The 18,071-nt window shown below is 37.8% G+C and overlaps 1 protein-coding gene across 2 annotated transcripts; it reads right to left on the reverse strand.

Annotated features, from left to right (window-relative positions):
• Positions 1 to 1,980: 1,980 nt before the first annotated feature.
• Positions 1,981 to 18,030, reverse strand: CD274 (CD274 molecule). Of its 2 annotated transcripts, XM_012647390.1 has the most exons (7): positions 17,956 to 18,030; positions 15,598 to 15,663; positions 14,408 to 14,749; positions 7,355 to 7,639; positions 5,170 to 5,280; positions 3,563 to 3,622; positions 1,981 to 2,460 (listed from the first exon to the last, which is right to left on the reverse strand). In XM_012647390.1, the coding sequence occupies exons 1-7, from the start codon at positions 18,026 to 18,028 to the stop codon at positions 2,438 to 2,440; spliced, it is 960 nt and encodes a 319-aa protein (XP_012502844.1). In that variant the 5' UTR covers positions 18,029 to 18,030; the 3' UTR covers positions 1,981 to 2,437. The 2 variants fall into 2 exon arrangements, with proteins under 2 accessions (XP_012502844.1, XP_012502843.1); XM_012647389.1 differs by lacking the exons at positions 1,981 to 2,460; positions 3,563 to 3,622 and having other exon boundaries at positions 4,915 to 5,280.
• Between the last annotated feature and the right edge of the window lie 41 nt (positions 18,031 to 18,071).

An 18,071-nucleotide genomic window follows, 5' to 3' on the forward strand; every position in this document is an offset into this window, starting at 1 on the left:
TGAGAAGCATCTGATTCTCACAGCCTGTGGAAAGCAACTGCTTGGGAGGTAGTGACGAGAGCTCATGGCATTCAAAAGTTCAAGCACAGCTAATGAGCCTTTTCTGGCACAGATGAGGGTCTAGGGCAGCCAACGGTCAAGGTACGCTGCTGGAATTTCCAGAAAGAACATGTAATTTTGCAAATAAGCATCAAAATGTAGTTTATACCCAAGAGAAAATGACATAAAAAGTTCCAGACATGATTCTGTCATAGAGAGTTAACAATAAAGTTGCCCTTTAGGTTCACTAGGTTGACTCAGTATACTGTCGAGAACCCATGGGTCTCCTTTGACCAAACATAAAACAAACCAATTCCGAATTTAGTCACAAAGCAAGTACTCAACAAATGCTGGTTGTCTAAACACATATGTAGTACATATTTAGCAGGTACCAAATCATACGAAAGATCCTGAAAGGTTATGGGAAAGATGACCTAGAAACAAAATAGACACGGTTCCTGACCACTTAGAACTTCAAATTTGCTCAAGCTGCTACATAAGAAATAATATATTGAATAAAAATAGCAAATTGCACAGCAGATGCATAATGTTATCACTCAGGAAAAAAATTTTTAAAAACATAACCAAGGGCAACACACGTAACCTAAACGTATGTACACCCATAATTTGCTGAAATAAAAAAAAAAAAAAAAAATTATGGTATTTTCCTATATTTGGTGAGGTCTAGTATTATGAGGTTTTTTAAAATGTATAATTTGTTGGGTTTTTTTATTCTAAATAAATATTCTTTTTTGTACCTCCAAAAAAAAAAAAAAAAACATGTACTTTTAACATGTATTTCCGTATACAGACTATCTTTAGAAGAATACATGTACAAAAGTCAACAGTGGTTGCTTCTAGAAAGGGAACCTAGAAGGCTAGGAGGGTGGAATGAAGATTTTTGTTTTTTAAACTGTCTCCTATTGAAATTGTTTGAATTTTGAATCATGGAAGGGTATGGATTCAAAATTCAGTAGCACTTAAATAGAAAAAAAAGAACTGTTAAACAATACCAGACAGTATACACACAAGCATCAGATTGTATGGTGAAGGCAAATAAATCAGGGACAAATATAATGCTAGAAAAGGAATTCAAGAGGTATTTCCCACACTTCTTTAAAATACTGGCTTCTCCTTGTAAACGAAAATTGTTTTGATTATTAAAATGTTTCAGTATGTCCAACTGTCCCAGAACACATTGACTGGCCTACTCCTCCTCATGGCAACATTGCTAGACTTTCTCTTTCACGCCATCATTCTCCTCCAACACCTTATGCTATGACATGGCGCTAAATTGTAATCATGAATTTTCTTACCAAGCTCCTTGAGGGCAGGTACTTTGTCTTGCTTACATCTGTAGACTCAATACCTGGCAGTGATTGATATTGCAAGGCCACTTAATAAATAGCTTTTGAATAAATTAATTGCTTAAAGTAAAATTGCTGTAAATTACATTCTAAGAGGACAATGGGTAACCATTGTGGAAATCTGAGTTCTGCTATTTACTGATTTGGGCAAGTTATTTAATCTCTCTGTTTCCTGGGCTGTAAAAATAGTGTAAAAATAGTGGTTATCACAACAGGGTTGTTACAGGCATGAAATGAGACTATGGGTGTAGGTTTCCACGTAATTGTAAAGCTGATATTTAAATGAAACAGACACTGCAACAGACACTTGCGGTCCGAGAATAAGATTATTCAAGTCAACCAAAGTACCAGGGGGTTAAATAAAGTAAGATCCTATACAAACCAATGGTTTGTTCTCTGTGCTTCCAATTGTACTTATGGTTACAGGAGGGTACCAAGCACCTTATAAATACTTTATGGTTTACTGAATGCAAGCAAGTTGTTAAGCAACAAGCCTAGTTTTAAATTTTAACATCTACTACAATATGTCTTCAAAGGAAATCATTCACAAACACCCTCCCATCACAAGATTCCATAGACTCAAAATAAATAGAAACAATAAATACTGTCGCAACACTGGGACCCTCAGTCATACGAAAGACAAGTTGAGGAATTGAGTGCAGCAAAGGGCACGTCTGCAGGAACTGACCATCACATCAGGGATTGTTAGCTCGTTTTCCTAGGGTGAGCCATGGATGATTTGCTTGGAGGCTCCTCATTCAGAAGTGCCTTTTCTCCCTTGCACGTGCGTGATGAGTCTCTCAGTCATTTTGAAGTACTGAGGTCTCTTTCCAGGCTCCCCTTTCCACTCCACCTTTCTTTGTTCTTCTCTTCTTTCCCCAGGTTCCCATTTTCAGTGTTTGAGCCTTTTCAGTCCTACATCGTCTACTTCCCACCGGCCCATTCATTCCTCTGGTTGTGTGCAGCCCCGAGGAACTCCCAAACCACAGGCTGAGAATCCCTGCTTGAAGATCGCAAGTTTCGACGCTGGCTTACGTCTCCTCAAATTGTGTATCTGGAGAGTGATAACAGTACATTAATTTTATGAGGAGGGGTCTGGGAAAAAAATAACAATAAAGTCCAATGAGAAACATAACTCATATTTGCTAGATGATATAATAAATTTGAAATAAGAGAAAGAGCCAGATTGTATTTATGCTCAATAACCCCTACATGATAAAGGATGACTAGTTTTCCTGGGACTGTCCTAGTTTTAAAAGTGAAAGTCTGACATCCTGAGAAACCCCTCTGTCCTGAGCAAATTGGATGGTTGGTGCCCTAGGATGACCCAAACAACACTTGTTAATTAGCTTTACCACACAAATGAATGCCACGGATCACATAATGAAACCTGGTTGAGCTTGTGCAAGTTAATTACACTACTTTAAACTTGGGCCCATTGCTCAGTTTGTTTTCTAACTACATTAGTAAGAATAAAAACCTTAATATAATTTTCACCTTAGTTCAGTAAGCTGGATGTGGTTTTTCTGCTCTTTTATAAATGTAGACATTTGTAGTAAAATGGATTGAAGCTGATGGGTTAAGAGTAAGTGGCCATGGTTAGGCAAGTCACCTCCAAGCTTGATTTTTGTCATCAGTTGTGTGTTCTTGGGCACTTTACATTATTTTCTCTACTGTAAGATGGGAATAATTCTAGTATTTATCTCTTTGATTTTTTTTTTTTTTTTTTGGCGGCAGGGTTGGTGGTCGGGGGGATTAAATGAGATACTCTACATGAAGCAGTTAACACAGTGCCTGACGTGGGATTTTAGAATGAATGAATGAGTGATCCATCCACCTAAGTCAACCCAGTCCCCTGTTGCAGGGAGATGCTGGAATGCAGGGCAAGAGAAGCTGCTTCCTCCCCCTTCCTCTCTCCTCTCCTCTTGCCACAGAGCTGCTCCCCACTCTCTACTTTTGATGGCTGTTCCTACATCTCCCCAGACTGTGGGAAGAGTTCTAACATTAGAGTCGTGAGGCAAATAGCAGCCCCAGTCCCTACCACCAGCATTCTTTAAAAGGTGGGGAGATTATCATTGATCGAGTTTTCCTTTTTATTGCTTCAGCTTTTGTTTCCTTCTTTTTTTCAACTTCCCAGTCCCTTCTGATATTCTTACCATTTTGCTGCTTTGGGTTTGTATCTCGGATGCCACATTTTTCCACATCCATTATTCTCACTTGAGAAAAAGAAATCATTTTTATTTTCATATAGCACAACCCTACATTCCATATAGTGACTCAAGTTTACATCGCATGTTCCTATAAAACATTTTTAATCCCCTAGGAAGTCTGGTAGACTTCCTTATTACACAGGTCCCAATCCCTGAGGATAATGATTAATAATTCAATAGTTTAGGGCCACATGCTTTTTTTATTCCTAGATTTTCTTGAGGAGTATATACTTTTATTTTCCAACTTTCTCTCAGAGATGGACCATATTCTGAGGTACTTTATTATCTATTGGCTTTGTAGATATTCCTAATGCCAACTAATTTTTTTTTCCAGGGAAATATTCAAAATGCAAGTTGACAATAATCATGTCCTTGGGCAACTCAATTCCATCTCAGAATCTTACTGTCATTGAAAACTGATCCTTATATTAATATTTTGCCTAACTAAGTTCTTTTAAGGACCTATTCTTTGTAAACAGCTGATCTCTACTCCCTCAGTTACACCACTTTGCCAGACACATCCGCCTTCATAAAATGTTGTGGGGAATTTCTCAATGACTACTGGAATTCCCTTCCATATTCTGCTTTCCTGTTTGTCATAAGACAACTCTGTAGGCAGGCCATCCTTGGTATATTTCTGAAAGTACTGGGGGAAATGTTCACTTCAAATCATCTTAAATGGGAGGAAATTATTTGAATATGTTCATTTTCCTGGCTTTTAATTGTTCCCATGGGTAAATTGAGAAATAAACACATGCAAATTATTTCAAAATCTACATAACATCCCCCACCGGAAATCCTGCAGAATACTCTATGGTAAAAATACCACGGTTCTACAGAAGGAACTGTTTCTATTACTTGGAGCTCTCATAAACCAGCTCAATAGAACAGTGCAACTAAAGCAAGACTAAAATTCAACTGAAATTAACAGGCATTTTAGCTCTTTCTCTTCTGTAAGTCTGTGATTATTTGCATGATGGAAAGAAACTGTATGACATTGAGTCTTCTTCAACCTCCTTCACCACTCATTCTCCCATCCCTCACTTCTGTACACCTGATTTTCACCCTGCAATCCCACTCAGCTTTACTATAACTGCTATTGAACAATGGAATGCCTTTGTGCCAACTTGCAAAGGTAAGTCGGGTTTCCTTGAATCCATGATCCAACTCACCCCCGCATTTCCCCCGGTAACTTCTATTACAAGTGTTCATTGCTGTCCTCCAATCTAGGTGATGCTGGAGAACAGTAAAATTAGCAGGACCCAAGGAAGAGGTGCCACACCATGGCATGGCTGAAACCCACTTTGCATAATTGAAACTTGGCACTGGGAGGGAAGGCTAACAGGAGGGCAGCGTATTATAAATCAGTGTTTCCCAGCACGGGCACCGCTAGCAGTTTGGGTAGGACAGTTCCCTGGTATGTGGGACTGTCCTGCAGATTGCAGAATATTTAGCATCCTTAGCCCTGCCTACTGAGTGCCATTGTGACAACAATAACATCTTCTTACACTTCCTCTCATCCCCAGTGGAGACCATTGCAATAAAGGAAACACCTTGTTTTCTTAAACAGAAGAGGATTGTCAGCGCTACACCAAGGAACAATGGAACGGCTCCCAGAATCACCAAGTGAGTCCTCTCATCTTGGGGAAGTACTGTAGGTGGTTCTGAAAAACAAAACAAAAAGAAAGTGACTAAAGATAAAATTTTGATGGGAAGAGGTCAAGGGAATAATCATCCTTGAAATATAATTTAGTTTAGCTTTAGGTTAATTTTCTTAAATACCAAAGTTCCTGGCCAGTGAGTGGCTGGAATAGTGAGATACCTCTGATAAGAAAGTGGGGGCAGCATGGAGAAGTGGAAGAAGCCCAGGCTTTGGACAGATGGGCCTGGGGTTAAATTCTGCTCCCATTGACCAGTTTGGAGATCTTGGGCAAGTCCTTTAACCAGCCTAAAAAACGGAAATGCTAACAAATTTCTTGTAAGGCTAATGTTTGTAAAGTGCTTAGCATGGGACCACAGGGAATGGCTGTTCAATACTAAATGGGGGCCTTGATTACTTCCCTTCCTCTTGCATTCTTTAATACAGAAGCTAGCAGCCCACTGTACATGGCAAAGGTGGCCCAGAGCGGAATATGGAAGGCCAATCAGCACTGCTGAGGAGCTCCTGCCTCCTCATATCTGAGGTTATGACTGGGGACCAGTGCTTGTTCTCTTATCTTTCTCTGAAGTTTGAACACCTCTGGACATCGAGTCATTGGTGCCTCTCACTAGTCTCATTGTCTGTGGTCCGATGCAGGAGGAAAAGGGCTCCTGTGCCACATGGATGCTTAGACTGCCGAACCCCACCTCTCTCCATTAGTCAGTTCCTGCTTGGCTCAACTGTGAACTGAGACCCATGATCCCTAACTACCTGGTTCAAGCTTTAAAGCCACAATGACAGCCAGCATTTGACTAGTATTAACAGCTTACAGTTCCCAAAGCCTGTTGATATATATTTTATATGAGTCTCAACTCAATTTTATGAGTTAGGTGTACCAGGTACTAAAAATACAACCCCAAGTTACAGATGAGGACACAGACTAGGGGAGCAGTCAAGTGAGTTACTCTGGGATGCCCCACAAATTAGTTGTCATAACACAGCTTTTAAACAGCAGGAATCCACTAATACAGCTCTTACTGAAGGACAGTTCAGGACCTGAGGTCTCATACCCCAGTGAAAGCATCTTCTTAAACTTTTGTCTAAACTTTTGTTTTTCTCTTTTTGTTTGCAAGACCATCCTGGCTTGTCTTTTCCTATTGGTTGACTTTTCTATCCAGTTATTTCAGTTATTTTCTCTGAAGTACCTGGAGTTTTCCTGTCAACATCTACTGGGGGAAGGAGCAGCGAGAAGTGCTTCTCAGGACATCTCTGGGTTTGTATTAAACGTCATGCCCACCCACCTCACCTTCTCTAATGGTCTCTCATCATACTCTGTTTTCCACCCCACCTACTTCTGTAGGGTAGTGAGATTAAAAAAAAAATAGTTGACTTTGTGCAGGCAAGAGTCTCAAACGATTTTCATATACTATTGCTTATTTTATTCCTACAATAACTTTGTAGGTTATAACCCTACAGGGAAAGTGAAGCACAAAGCAGTCTAATGATGTGCCCAGAGAAACACAGCCTCATGTCCTAGGCACCAAGCAGACAGTCCTGAGTTAAAATATCATAGACTACCTTGGGAGAAATATACAGGGAGAAAGGATCTATCCCGTTTGGAATAAGACAGAAAAGTACATTCCATTTGTTTCCTGCCACAGGAACTCTGGAAAGAGGCAGCAGCTCTGATGTGCTAGGATTTGGATTCCTGAAACATGGCCTAAATTGAGTATTCTTCCCCAGCTTCCCCAGCTACAAGAGGCTTTCCTACATAGAATGGGGTTGCCTGTTTTCTTATCTCTTTCCCAGGGAGTGTGAACTGTGTCTTATTCTTCCGTGTGCACATGATGCCTAATATAATGCCTGGGAAATAGGGCATATTCAAAAACTATTTGGTGAATGTTTATTAAGTAACATTAAGCATTAAGTAACAATATAACTTGGATGAATGGAGGTGAGGAAGCAGAATGCATTTCGTAAATACAGTGTTATTCATTCATTCATTCAACAAACACCAAATGACTATGATGAGCAGGCATCATGCTAGGTGCTAAGGGACAGTGTTAAGTACATTTTAATTGACACATTCAAAATATTACCTGGGATGATCAGCTCAGCTGTATTGTTTTCCTCAAGATTTAATCTCCGAAAAGTGCAGTAGAAAATCTCGTTAGCTGATGTGTTGACTCTCAATGTGCTGGTCACGTTGAAAAGCTGCTCCTCCCTGTTGGAACTGGTGATGGTGGTCTGGCCCCTCAGGACTTGATGGTCATTGCTTGTCCAGATGACTTCAGCCTTGGGGTAACCCTCAGCCTGACATGTTAGTTCGTGTTCAGAGGTGGCTGGGTCCATGGAAATTCTTTGGTTGATTTTGCGATACGGGGCTAGATCATGAGCAAAAAGAAGTCAGGGCTTTTGCATAGCACAGAACTAGACATGTGGCTTGGCATGGTCCACATTAGAAAAAATGTCAACGCAGGCTGGTTCTCAGAGAAATAAGCTTAATGTTCAGATGCCTCAGCAGCGGGGAACCTCTGCTAGTTCTGCCTCAACTCAGTTCAAAACTGGGTCAAGTTTGGGCTTAAAGGAGTGACTATCTTGCTATAAAAATCATGCCGGTATATTTATTGGGCTTAAAGTACACATAAAGATTAATTTAAAGAGAATTGTTATCTTTAAACCAGCAGCCTTTAATATAAAATATGTCTCTTCACTTATTTGAGTCTTCATATGTTTCTCAGTAAAGTGCTATAGTTTTTACATGGGCCCATTTCTTCTTAAATTTATTCCTTGGATATTTTCTTTTTGTTGTTGTAAAGCTGTCTTCATAAACACAAACCTCTTCGGCTGGCTGGCAGTACTGCTTTCTTAGACTTTATTTAATAAACAGAATATCTGATTTTGATTTGTCATTTACTTTTATGACTTTAAGTCAATGATCAGAAATTAGACATGAAAATATGTACTATTTTATTTGTAAAAATTGATCCATGTTCTTGGTGATACTTTTTAAAGTTTAAATGTATTTTTTCTTTTAGAATAGCTTTAGATATAGAAAAGTTGCAAAGACAGTACAGAATTACTGTATCCTCCATATCTAGTTTCCTCTGTTGTTAACATCTTATATTACCATGGTACAGTTGTCATAACTAAGGAACCAATATTAGTACATTATTATTAACTAAACTCCATAATTTATTCCATCCATCACCAGTTTATCCCTAATGTTCTTTTTCTTTTCTAGAGATTCCATCTAGAATACTACGTTATGATACTTATTTTTAAAATTTTTTAATGCTGGCTATTTGAACAAATCATGTAAGTAATTATTATACTCAAGGAAGAAAGTTTGATTATATTTTAGATAACTGGATGCTTTTATAGGATTAAGATACCCAGTTCGCTGACTATTCTAGTAGATTGCTTAGTGCATTATATACCATAAGGTCTTTATTTATGTTTGTTCATTACAAGTACATTAACATGTTATTTTGTTGGTATAATCTTTATTTTACTTCAAATACTTCAGAGTAACCACTAATGGTCCAGAACCTTAACTCTCCATTCCTTTACCAAATACACAACAATAGATTAGTAACATGATTTAGTCACAGAGATTTAACACAAAACAGCCAGGATCAAACAAAACTGAAATAAATAATGACATGATATTTTGGTACTCTTAAATTAATGAAACTACCATCAATGGAAACATTGGAATTCAACATAATTAGGATTTCAAAGCACACAAATAATATTATTAATACTCGAATCCTCAATCTTGCATCTGTCATGTTTAAGAATTATTTAAAAAGGAATCTACTGATTATACTTCATGGAATAAATATTTCATGAAGTAATATTACCATAATGGGGTGTAGTTCACTTGGTACATAGCTTGATTTCTGGGCAATTAAAATTTCAAGCCTAAAATCACCGTTAACGGTAAAATATTAAGGGTAAAATATTTGCTTATTTACCCACCTATTATCATTTCTAATGGAAGAAGAGTAAAGGAGAATGCTGTATCATATTGAGAAATATGTATAAATATGGTATACCTCTGGGTCCAATGAATGAGTGGATTTATTCCACAAGAATTGATTAAGTATCCACTATATTAGTCTCTAAAGTGGGGCACATACATGGGGTATAGGAAAAAATATTAAAACTTTCATATATGTGTTTTTATCATAACAATTAAGAAATAACTTTGGCCTAATAAGCCTTAGTGATTGACACTAGGTCACACTTTGTGTGCCACATAAGGGTCTTATAGGAAGATAAGAGTTTTACAACAGTGAAGGGAGGACAGTGACTCACTTTGGGGTATGATGGATTTTCAAATTCTCTTATCTAATTTTCACTAAACTAACCATCTTACAACATGAAAAATTAATTAGAAAATTTCCCTCAAAGAAACTGAGGATTGAAGACAACACTAATAATTCAAGCACAAACCAAAAAGAAATGACAGAATTTACACTTTTTATCAGCCTCTTATGAGGTTAAAAACAAGTACTTAATTGGACCTGACAAAGTGTTGGTTAAAAAACCTCAAGATTGGCTGGGCACGTTGGTTTAGGCCTATAATCCTAGAACTCTGGGAGGCTGAGGTGGGAGGATTGCTTGAGGTCAGGAGTTTGAGACCAGCCTGAGCAAGAGCGAAACCCCGTCTCTATTAAAAATAGAAAAATTAGCCGGACATTGTGGCATGCACCTGTAGTCAGTCCCAGCTACTCGGAAGGCTGAGGCAGGAGGATCGCTTGAGCCCAGGAGTTTGAGGTTGCAGTGGGCTATGATGACGCACTGCATTCTTCCTGGGGTGACAGAGTGAGACTCTGTCTCAAAAAAAAAAAAAATTAAAATAAAATAAAATAAACAAACCTCAAGATTATCGAGACCACCCACCTTTGTTAATAATGAATTTCACCCTAAGGTATATTATGCCTTGACATATTAGCTAATGATAGTGAAGCATCACAATTAGTAAGACATTAAAAATATTGTTTTTTAAATTTTTATTTCATCCTCTTAAAATGTCTATTTTTGTACATTTTTAGAATGTACAATATATTAGGTTGAACAAGATGAAATTGGTGATATTCAACTTCTCCTGACCTTCAAAATGGCAATTCTTTATGATACAATCTATATATTAGTAGAAAATAAATTCTTTATAATTATACACACACATGTGCATGAACACACACACTAGTTTAAAATGCTTTACAGATAGGGTGGGTAATGAAAAATTTTTGCAGACCTCTGGTTTACTAGATCTAGATCTGGTTTACTAGATCTAGAGCACCATGCTAATATTGGTCAATCAAGACCAAGAAAAGCTCATGATAGTTGTTTTTTGTTTTTTTTTTTTAATTTTTATTTTTTGTAGAGATATAATCTTGCTCTGTTGCCCAGGCTGGAGTGCAGTAGCATGATCATAGCTCATGCAGCCTCAAACTTTTGGGCTTGAGTGGTCCTCCCATCTCTGCTTCCCAAGTAGCCACCACACCCGGTTAATTTTTTATCGTTTTTTTTTTGCTATGTTGCCCAGGCTGGTCTTGAACTCCTGGTCTCAAGTGATCCTCCTGTCTTGGCCTCCCAAAGTGCTGGGATTGTAGGAGTGAGCCACTGCACCCAGCCTGCTCATGATTGTTCTGAAGTCAATATATAACTTGATACACATTCCAGAGGTACAAATACAGGCAGTAAAACATGGTTATTAAGGACACAGACTTCAGAGCCAGACTGCTTGGATTTAGAACCTGGCTTCACCATTCACTAGCTGGGTGAACTTGGGCAAATGACTTAATTTTTTTGGACATCAGTTTCCTCACCCTTAAAATGGTTAGAATAACACCACATATTATTGAATCAAAGATTCCATCTATTGAAGGACACACTCAGATTTCAGAGACAGTAAAATGTGAAAAACATTTATCTTAGACAGATGAAGCACCTACCCCATAGAGTCATTCTGAGGATTAAAAGAATTAATATAGGCAGAGTGCTTCATACAGGGCCAAACACAGAATGGTGCTACAGAAGTGTAGTAGTACTGGAGCTGCTCCTTCTCCTCCTCTTTTGACTACTACTGCTTAAGTGTAATCTTTTGGTATTCTTTAGAAAGTACTGACAGTTTCTGATGAACAGTCTTGGAAATGAACTTTCACATATCTAAACCTGTTTATGTTTCCAAAATTTGAGGCTAATCCTATTTGAGGGAATCATTCATTCGCTTATCCATTCAATAAATATTTTTTGTGTGCTCTTGTCACACTACTACTGTACTGTATGTCAAGCCCTAGGGATGCAACCATAAATAAAACAGACCCAAATCCCTGCCCTTGTAGACTTTATATTCTAGAAGGAAAGAGACAACAAACAAAATAGATAGGTACAGCTATATGATGTGCTACACAGCCTTCTGATTTCAAGATTCTTCTTTCTTAAGCACCAAAGCAGGCAAGAAAAGCTTCATCTTTCTCTGCTGCACCTCTTTTAAGAAAAGGATTTGTTCTGCAAAATTTGGATTCAGTCAAAAGGCCACACTTAAGGACCTAGAAGGCCACATTTCTTCTTAAGGCCACAGATTCCCCACCCCTTTCAGCTATACAATATCTTAGATAGGGATAAATGCTATAGAGAATACTTAAATAGGGCTGGGGAATTTGAGGGGAGAGATGGGATTGGGATGGAACGATAGCAGTTAATCTTTGGTCCATAGGCTCAAAATAGCTTTATCAGGATAACTATGCAACTTTTTGTTCTTTCAACTGCCTAATTCCATTTAAGATCCTGAAAGCATAAATGGACATTTCATTTTCCCTACTATTAGGTTCACTGATTAGGGGAAAACATTTTTTATTGAAAGTCAGATGCCTGATAGTCTGGTATTTAAACTATCAAACATGAAAGGTGCAATAACACCCAAAGTAATAATGATAACTGACTTAATACAAAACAAAACTCAAATTTCAGTTTCAAAATGCTTCACCCTTAAAGTCCCATGGTAGGTAAACTCCCTGGGGAGAAGCTGTGTTACCACACATTTGCAGTGATGGGAAGAAAAACTCTTACTGTGAAATCATTTGCATATGGAGGTGACTCAGGAGTTCTACTTCCTAAGTTGTAAAGCTCCTGCAAGCCAGGCACCATGTCTCCATTGGTGACAATGCCTCAGTGCAACTGAAGTTTGGTGGCTGCCTTGTTCTCAGTGCAGAAGGTCTAGCCTCTTGGTATAACTCAACTCAACTCCCAAGACCACATTATGCAAATGCCAACAAGATAGATTGGGACTAGGATGACAATTTTGTATATATTTGTATTATAACATAATACAAATCAGATCCTTAAACCTGGTTGGTCATCTGCTTTGCTTCATCAAGGACCCTCTCCTTGGAAAAACCTCATCAGTGCCAGAAGTTTTCCTATTGTGTTGAATGACAGCAAAGGAAACTGCAGATCCATAAGGGATATTATGGAGCCCAGATGACCTGGAAGAAACACTTCCCCAGTATAGGGACAGCTGTCCCCTCCTTGCATACTCACTATAGGCTGATGAGTGACCCTCTCTAGAAGCAGAAACTTGCACTCCATGCTTCTTTCTTCCTGATTGCCAGGATTATATTCTTCCCCTCCATCCCAGACCTAAAAATGCTAGCTGTTGATGAGGCTAAGGCTTGATAATTTCTTTAATGCCTTCAAACACAGCAGATGCCTGATATTTGCTGATGGACTAAAGAAAAGTTGAAAATGTAAATCACTACATCTGAAATTTCTTTCATGAGTGTCATGAATGGAGAAGCATATGGTAAGAAATACAGTGAAAGTTAAATCTACTTCACAAGTGACATTTTCTTGACAACAGTAGCATTAATTGAGCCAGAATCAAAGACTAATAATATACCATAAAATGGATGCATGTCTTCTAATCCCTACGTGATTTTGGTTTTGAGTTTATAATTATCAGTGATCCTGTATGATAAATGTAACCTTTTCTACTTGTATTATTGACCTTCAGATTGGTGGTCATTAGCCCAGGAATGAAAAGACCAAGGAGAGATGATTTACTTCTACTCAAATATTAAAAGGTCACCATGAAAACCAAAGAAGCAGGTAAGTAATCTCAAAACTATCACTAGAGAGGTCAGATTTCAGCTTAATATCAGGGAGTAATTTCAACAGGCTATGGAAGGGGTGTCCAAATGACAGGGATGCCACTGTCGGAAGTATATAAGCAGAAGAGACTTTGGGGGATTTTTGTTCTTTGTGGGAGTTTGGATTAGCTGCTCATACCTGGGGTCCTTTCCACTCTCAATCCTATGAAACTCAGTAGTGAAAGCAGAGGTGGCCAGTTAAGGTGTTTTCCTTTACTTATCTAGGGCCAACCCCAAACTTTGAAATCAAGTAACCTAGTGACATGTTTGTGGGTGAGTACCCAGGAATTAACACTCACAGTTCCTCTGCAATTATCCAAGGTAACACTGGTACACATTTTCAAGATGAATTTACACCTATTGAGCATAGCTTATGCCGTCTCTGAGGAAGAATGACTCCTTTACACGTACTAAGATTATTTTTTGTTTTCATAGATTGACTTCAAGTCTTTTTGAATGTGAACCTTACAATGGGATTTGTTCTTAATACATTTATATGGGTTTGACATAGAGAGGCTCAAAGGAAGGAAAATAGACAGAATGAAATAAAAAAATAGAAGTTGAATAAAAAAATTTCTGGAGGGACACACAAACAGTGGTTACTATCTTTTCACTCTATGGAAGATGGTGGTAAATGGAGGAGAAGCACTTTTGCAATTCATTTTATTCTCTTCCATAGTATCTGAATTATTTGCAAGTACTTGTATTACTTTTATAATAATAAAAAAGTAAAGACTAGGATTTTTTTTTTTTTTGAAAACCGAACATACTATAGAACATGTCTCTGTGTTGTTTGGTTCCAGATCTCCAGTGACTGTCAAATGGCAGGTGTTCCAGAAATGCTCAGTGTGTGAATGAGTGAATCAATGAATGAACGGATTGTGCTGTTCTGTCTGAAAGTAAATCTGGACTTTCAAGAATGAAAAGTTCTCAATACTCGGGATATCTTTTTAATAAAGGTCAGGCACTTTTATCTATAATAATTCTTACCATTGACTTTCAAAGTAATCCGCTTGTAGTCCGCACCCCCGTAGCTGATCATGCAGCGGTAAACTCCCGCATCCCGCAGTTTCACGTCTGTGATCTCAAGCGCAGCGCTTCCCAGGAAGAGCTGGTCCTTCAATAGCCGGGCCCTGTCACGGTAGCTACTGTCCTGGACCTTCAGGTCTTCCTCGCCACGGACAAATTGAATAATATTCTTATTGTCCATTTCCCAGTAGACAACTAACGAAATCAGGTCTAATTGTTTTTCTACTGGGAATCTGCATTCAATCGTCACATTGCTGCCATACTCCACCACATACAGGTCCTTAGGAACTGTGATAGTAAATGCTGAAAAGAAAGATGACCAGTCTTTAGAAGAGGGAAAATTCCTCAAAACAGTTACAAAATCAGGGTTTACAATAACTTTATCTGGTTCGTTATGTGATGATTGTATTTAAGGACTTACTTCATTAAAATACATCTTTTATCCAATGGGCTTGAAACATGTTTTGGGATGCTATATCTCATCCCTGACTTAGAATAATAAAATTAGCTAAACAAGTTGCCCCACAATTCACAAGCATATATTACTGTAGCAATATTATATTGTGATGGAAACCAAGGAGACTTGGTTTCAAGAAGACAACCCCAGAATGCCCTTTGACTAGACACCTATTTGCCTTCTACGTAGAGTGAATAGATTTGGGTAGTTATCTCTTCTTATTTCCCAACACTTTTGATCAATTCTCTCGCCAGAGGTCCATTGGTATGGAGTTTCGGCAGGGCCTAAGGATCGTGCTAATACTGTGATAACCTGACACTTTCTATGTTTACTAAAATTCTTCCTTAGAATATCCTCAACAGAAAAAGCAGGTCACAGAGCAACCTAGATTGAATAATCCAGACCTTATTTCAAACAAATAAATAAAAGTCTACATATAGGCCATTTCCTCAGATATTTTCAATAGTTAACCCTGGGAAACGGGTGATGGGTTAATTTTGTTTCTTTTGGTTTGTCTATATTCTCTATGTCATTACACAATGACACAGGTGACTTGTTTATGGAATACAGAAGGAAAAATAGAACGTTCTCTCTATAAGAAAATTATCTCCATTTAAAATTATCATTTTAGTTTTTAACTCATAGTTAAAATATTTAAAATCATAGAACTTAATGAAAGGATTTGGTGCCTTACCGTTCAGTAAATGCCAGTAGGCTGTGAATGTAAAGACGTTAAATATCTTCATCTTTCTGGAATGACCTAATTATGAGAAGCACACAAAAAAAGACTGCTTTACTCAATAATTAAACACACAATATGACAGTATGGAACTTAGAAGTTCTAATTGAAATGGCCTCCTAATAACCAGCCATGACTGACTTGTAAGTGTGGAAATGCAGTGAGGAATTTGGAAATGCAATACCTTCATTTAATAGCCCAGAATCAGGGGCCGGGCGTGGTGGCTCATGCCTGTAATCCTAGCTCTCTGGGAGGCCGAGGCGGGTGGATTGTTTGAGCTCAGGAGTTCGAAACCAGCCTGAGCAAGAGCGAGACCCCGTCTCTACTAAAAATAGAAAGAAATGAATCGAACGACTAAAAATATATAGGAAAAAATTAGCCGGGCATGGTGGCACATGCCTGTTGTCCCAGCTACTCGGGAGGCTGAGGCAGGAGGATCGCTTGAGCCCAGGAGTTTGAGGTTGCTGTGAGCTACGCTGATGCCACGGCACTCTAGCCCAGGCAACAGAGTGAGACTCTGTCTCAAAAAAAAAAAAAAAAAAAAAAAAAATAGCCCAGAATCATATAAAGCCAAGTGAAAAAAAGTTACTAAGATGTGAATTTTTAAAATTTAGTTACAGGCCCTGCAAAAACTTATAATATACACTCAAAAGAAGTCAGGAAGAAAATATTGCACCAAAATCCTCTCTCCTATTTCATGTTTTCTCTGCATTGTAACATATCTAGAAATCCAAACCCGCCCTGTCAAAATTTCAAAGCAAGGAGAATCTGACCTCCACTTCTCCAACCTCTCAATGCTTCTTTCTCCCTACAGATAAATACTTTCATCCTACTCTTTAACTATTCAAGACTCCACTTCACGATCCCAACCATGCCAGCTCTCCTCCAGGTGTCATCCTTCAAAATCTCCTCTTTTGCCTCTCACTTATTCAAAATCATAAATCCTATTTTCTCAGTAAACAGATTCTCCTAGTAACAGGAGGGAGTGGGAAGGAGAGAGAGTTGGATTTGGCCAATGCTTACTAAGAGATGAATGACTCACTGCCATTCTTCCAGAGGTATCTGCCTACATTCTATTCTTCCTTTTGTCATCCTGCTTGAAATTTGACTAATGCTTTCATTCAGCAAACATTGATTGAGCATCTCTCCCATGACAGGCACTATTGTAGGCACTGGGAATGCAGAAGTGAGCAGGAAAGAAAAGTCACTCTTCTCTTGGAGCTTATATTTAAGTAGGGGAGTTAAAGAAGATTTGTACTTATTTCAGCCAATCTATTTATTAACGTATTTTCTCTCTCTTGTGTTATACATATATTTACACACTTTGATGGAGAAGTCAGTTTTCTCTCTTTAGTGTCTCTCCAACCTCTATATACATACACAAACTCACAAATGATAAATTAATCAATGCTACACGTATATAAGACAGACAATGCTCCTAATATATAACGAGCTTCTAAAAGTCAATAAGAAAACTACACATGACCGAAAAGGAAAATAAGCAAAAGGTTCTAACATACAACTGACATGTAAACATAGGAAAGGATACTCAATATCACCAATAAAAATGTGTATATTTAAGATATGAGATACCATTTTCTACTTATTAGCTTGATCAAAATTATAAAGATTCTTAATATTTAGTGTTTGTGAGGATGTGGACAAATAGGCCTTCTTGCTAAGGGTAGGAATGTGAAGTTGTATAACTTCTTTGGGGAACTATTTGATAATCTCTATCAAAACTTTAAATGTATATGTCATAGGACCTTTCACTCTCTCTCCTAGAAATCTGTCCTACAAAAACAAAAACACATACATATAACTATATACATAAAGGGATGGAATTGCTAATAATAGCTCCAAACTGGGAATACCCTAAATGGCTAAATAAATTTTGGTGTATTCATGCAATATAATACTATTAAGGACAGAATTCAGTACATATATATGTATTGATTTTGCAAAGATGTAGAAAGTAAGTTTCAGAACAGTATATATAGCAGAAATCCACTTTTGTTAAAATAGAAGAAGAAAAATGTGTGTGTGTGTGGATGGCTGTGTCTTTAAACTCAGAAAATGTCCAAGATGCTGACAGTGATTATATTTATATTTAGGAGTTAAATTAGAAGGAGGATAGGCAGGTTTTTACCCCTTTTTAGTTTTAAAAGGACGGAAAAAAAAGATAGAAAGAAAAAGGTGAGATTGTGAATTAGTGTTTTTTGGTGTTTTAATGTGTTCAAATTTTCAAATGAATGAATGTTTTACCTTTCTTATTAGAAAAAAATGAAAACAAAATTTAACGAATCATTTTACCTTGCGAAGCTGGAGAGTGTTTGGCAGACCAAGTGGTACAATGTGAAGAAACCCCAGAATGGAGTCCAAACATCTGAACTGAGATGGAATAATGACATTCAGTTATTTTTATTTTT

Source organism: Propithecus coquereli, unplaced genomic scaffold (assembly GCF_000956105.1).
Source record: "Propithecus coquereli isolate 6110/MARCELLA unplaced genomic scaffold, Pcoq_1.0 Scaffold267, whole genome shotgun sequence".
Taxonomy (NCBI): Eukaryota; Metazoa; Chordata; class Mammalia; order Primates; family Indriidae; genus Propithecus; species Propithecus coquereli.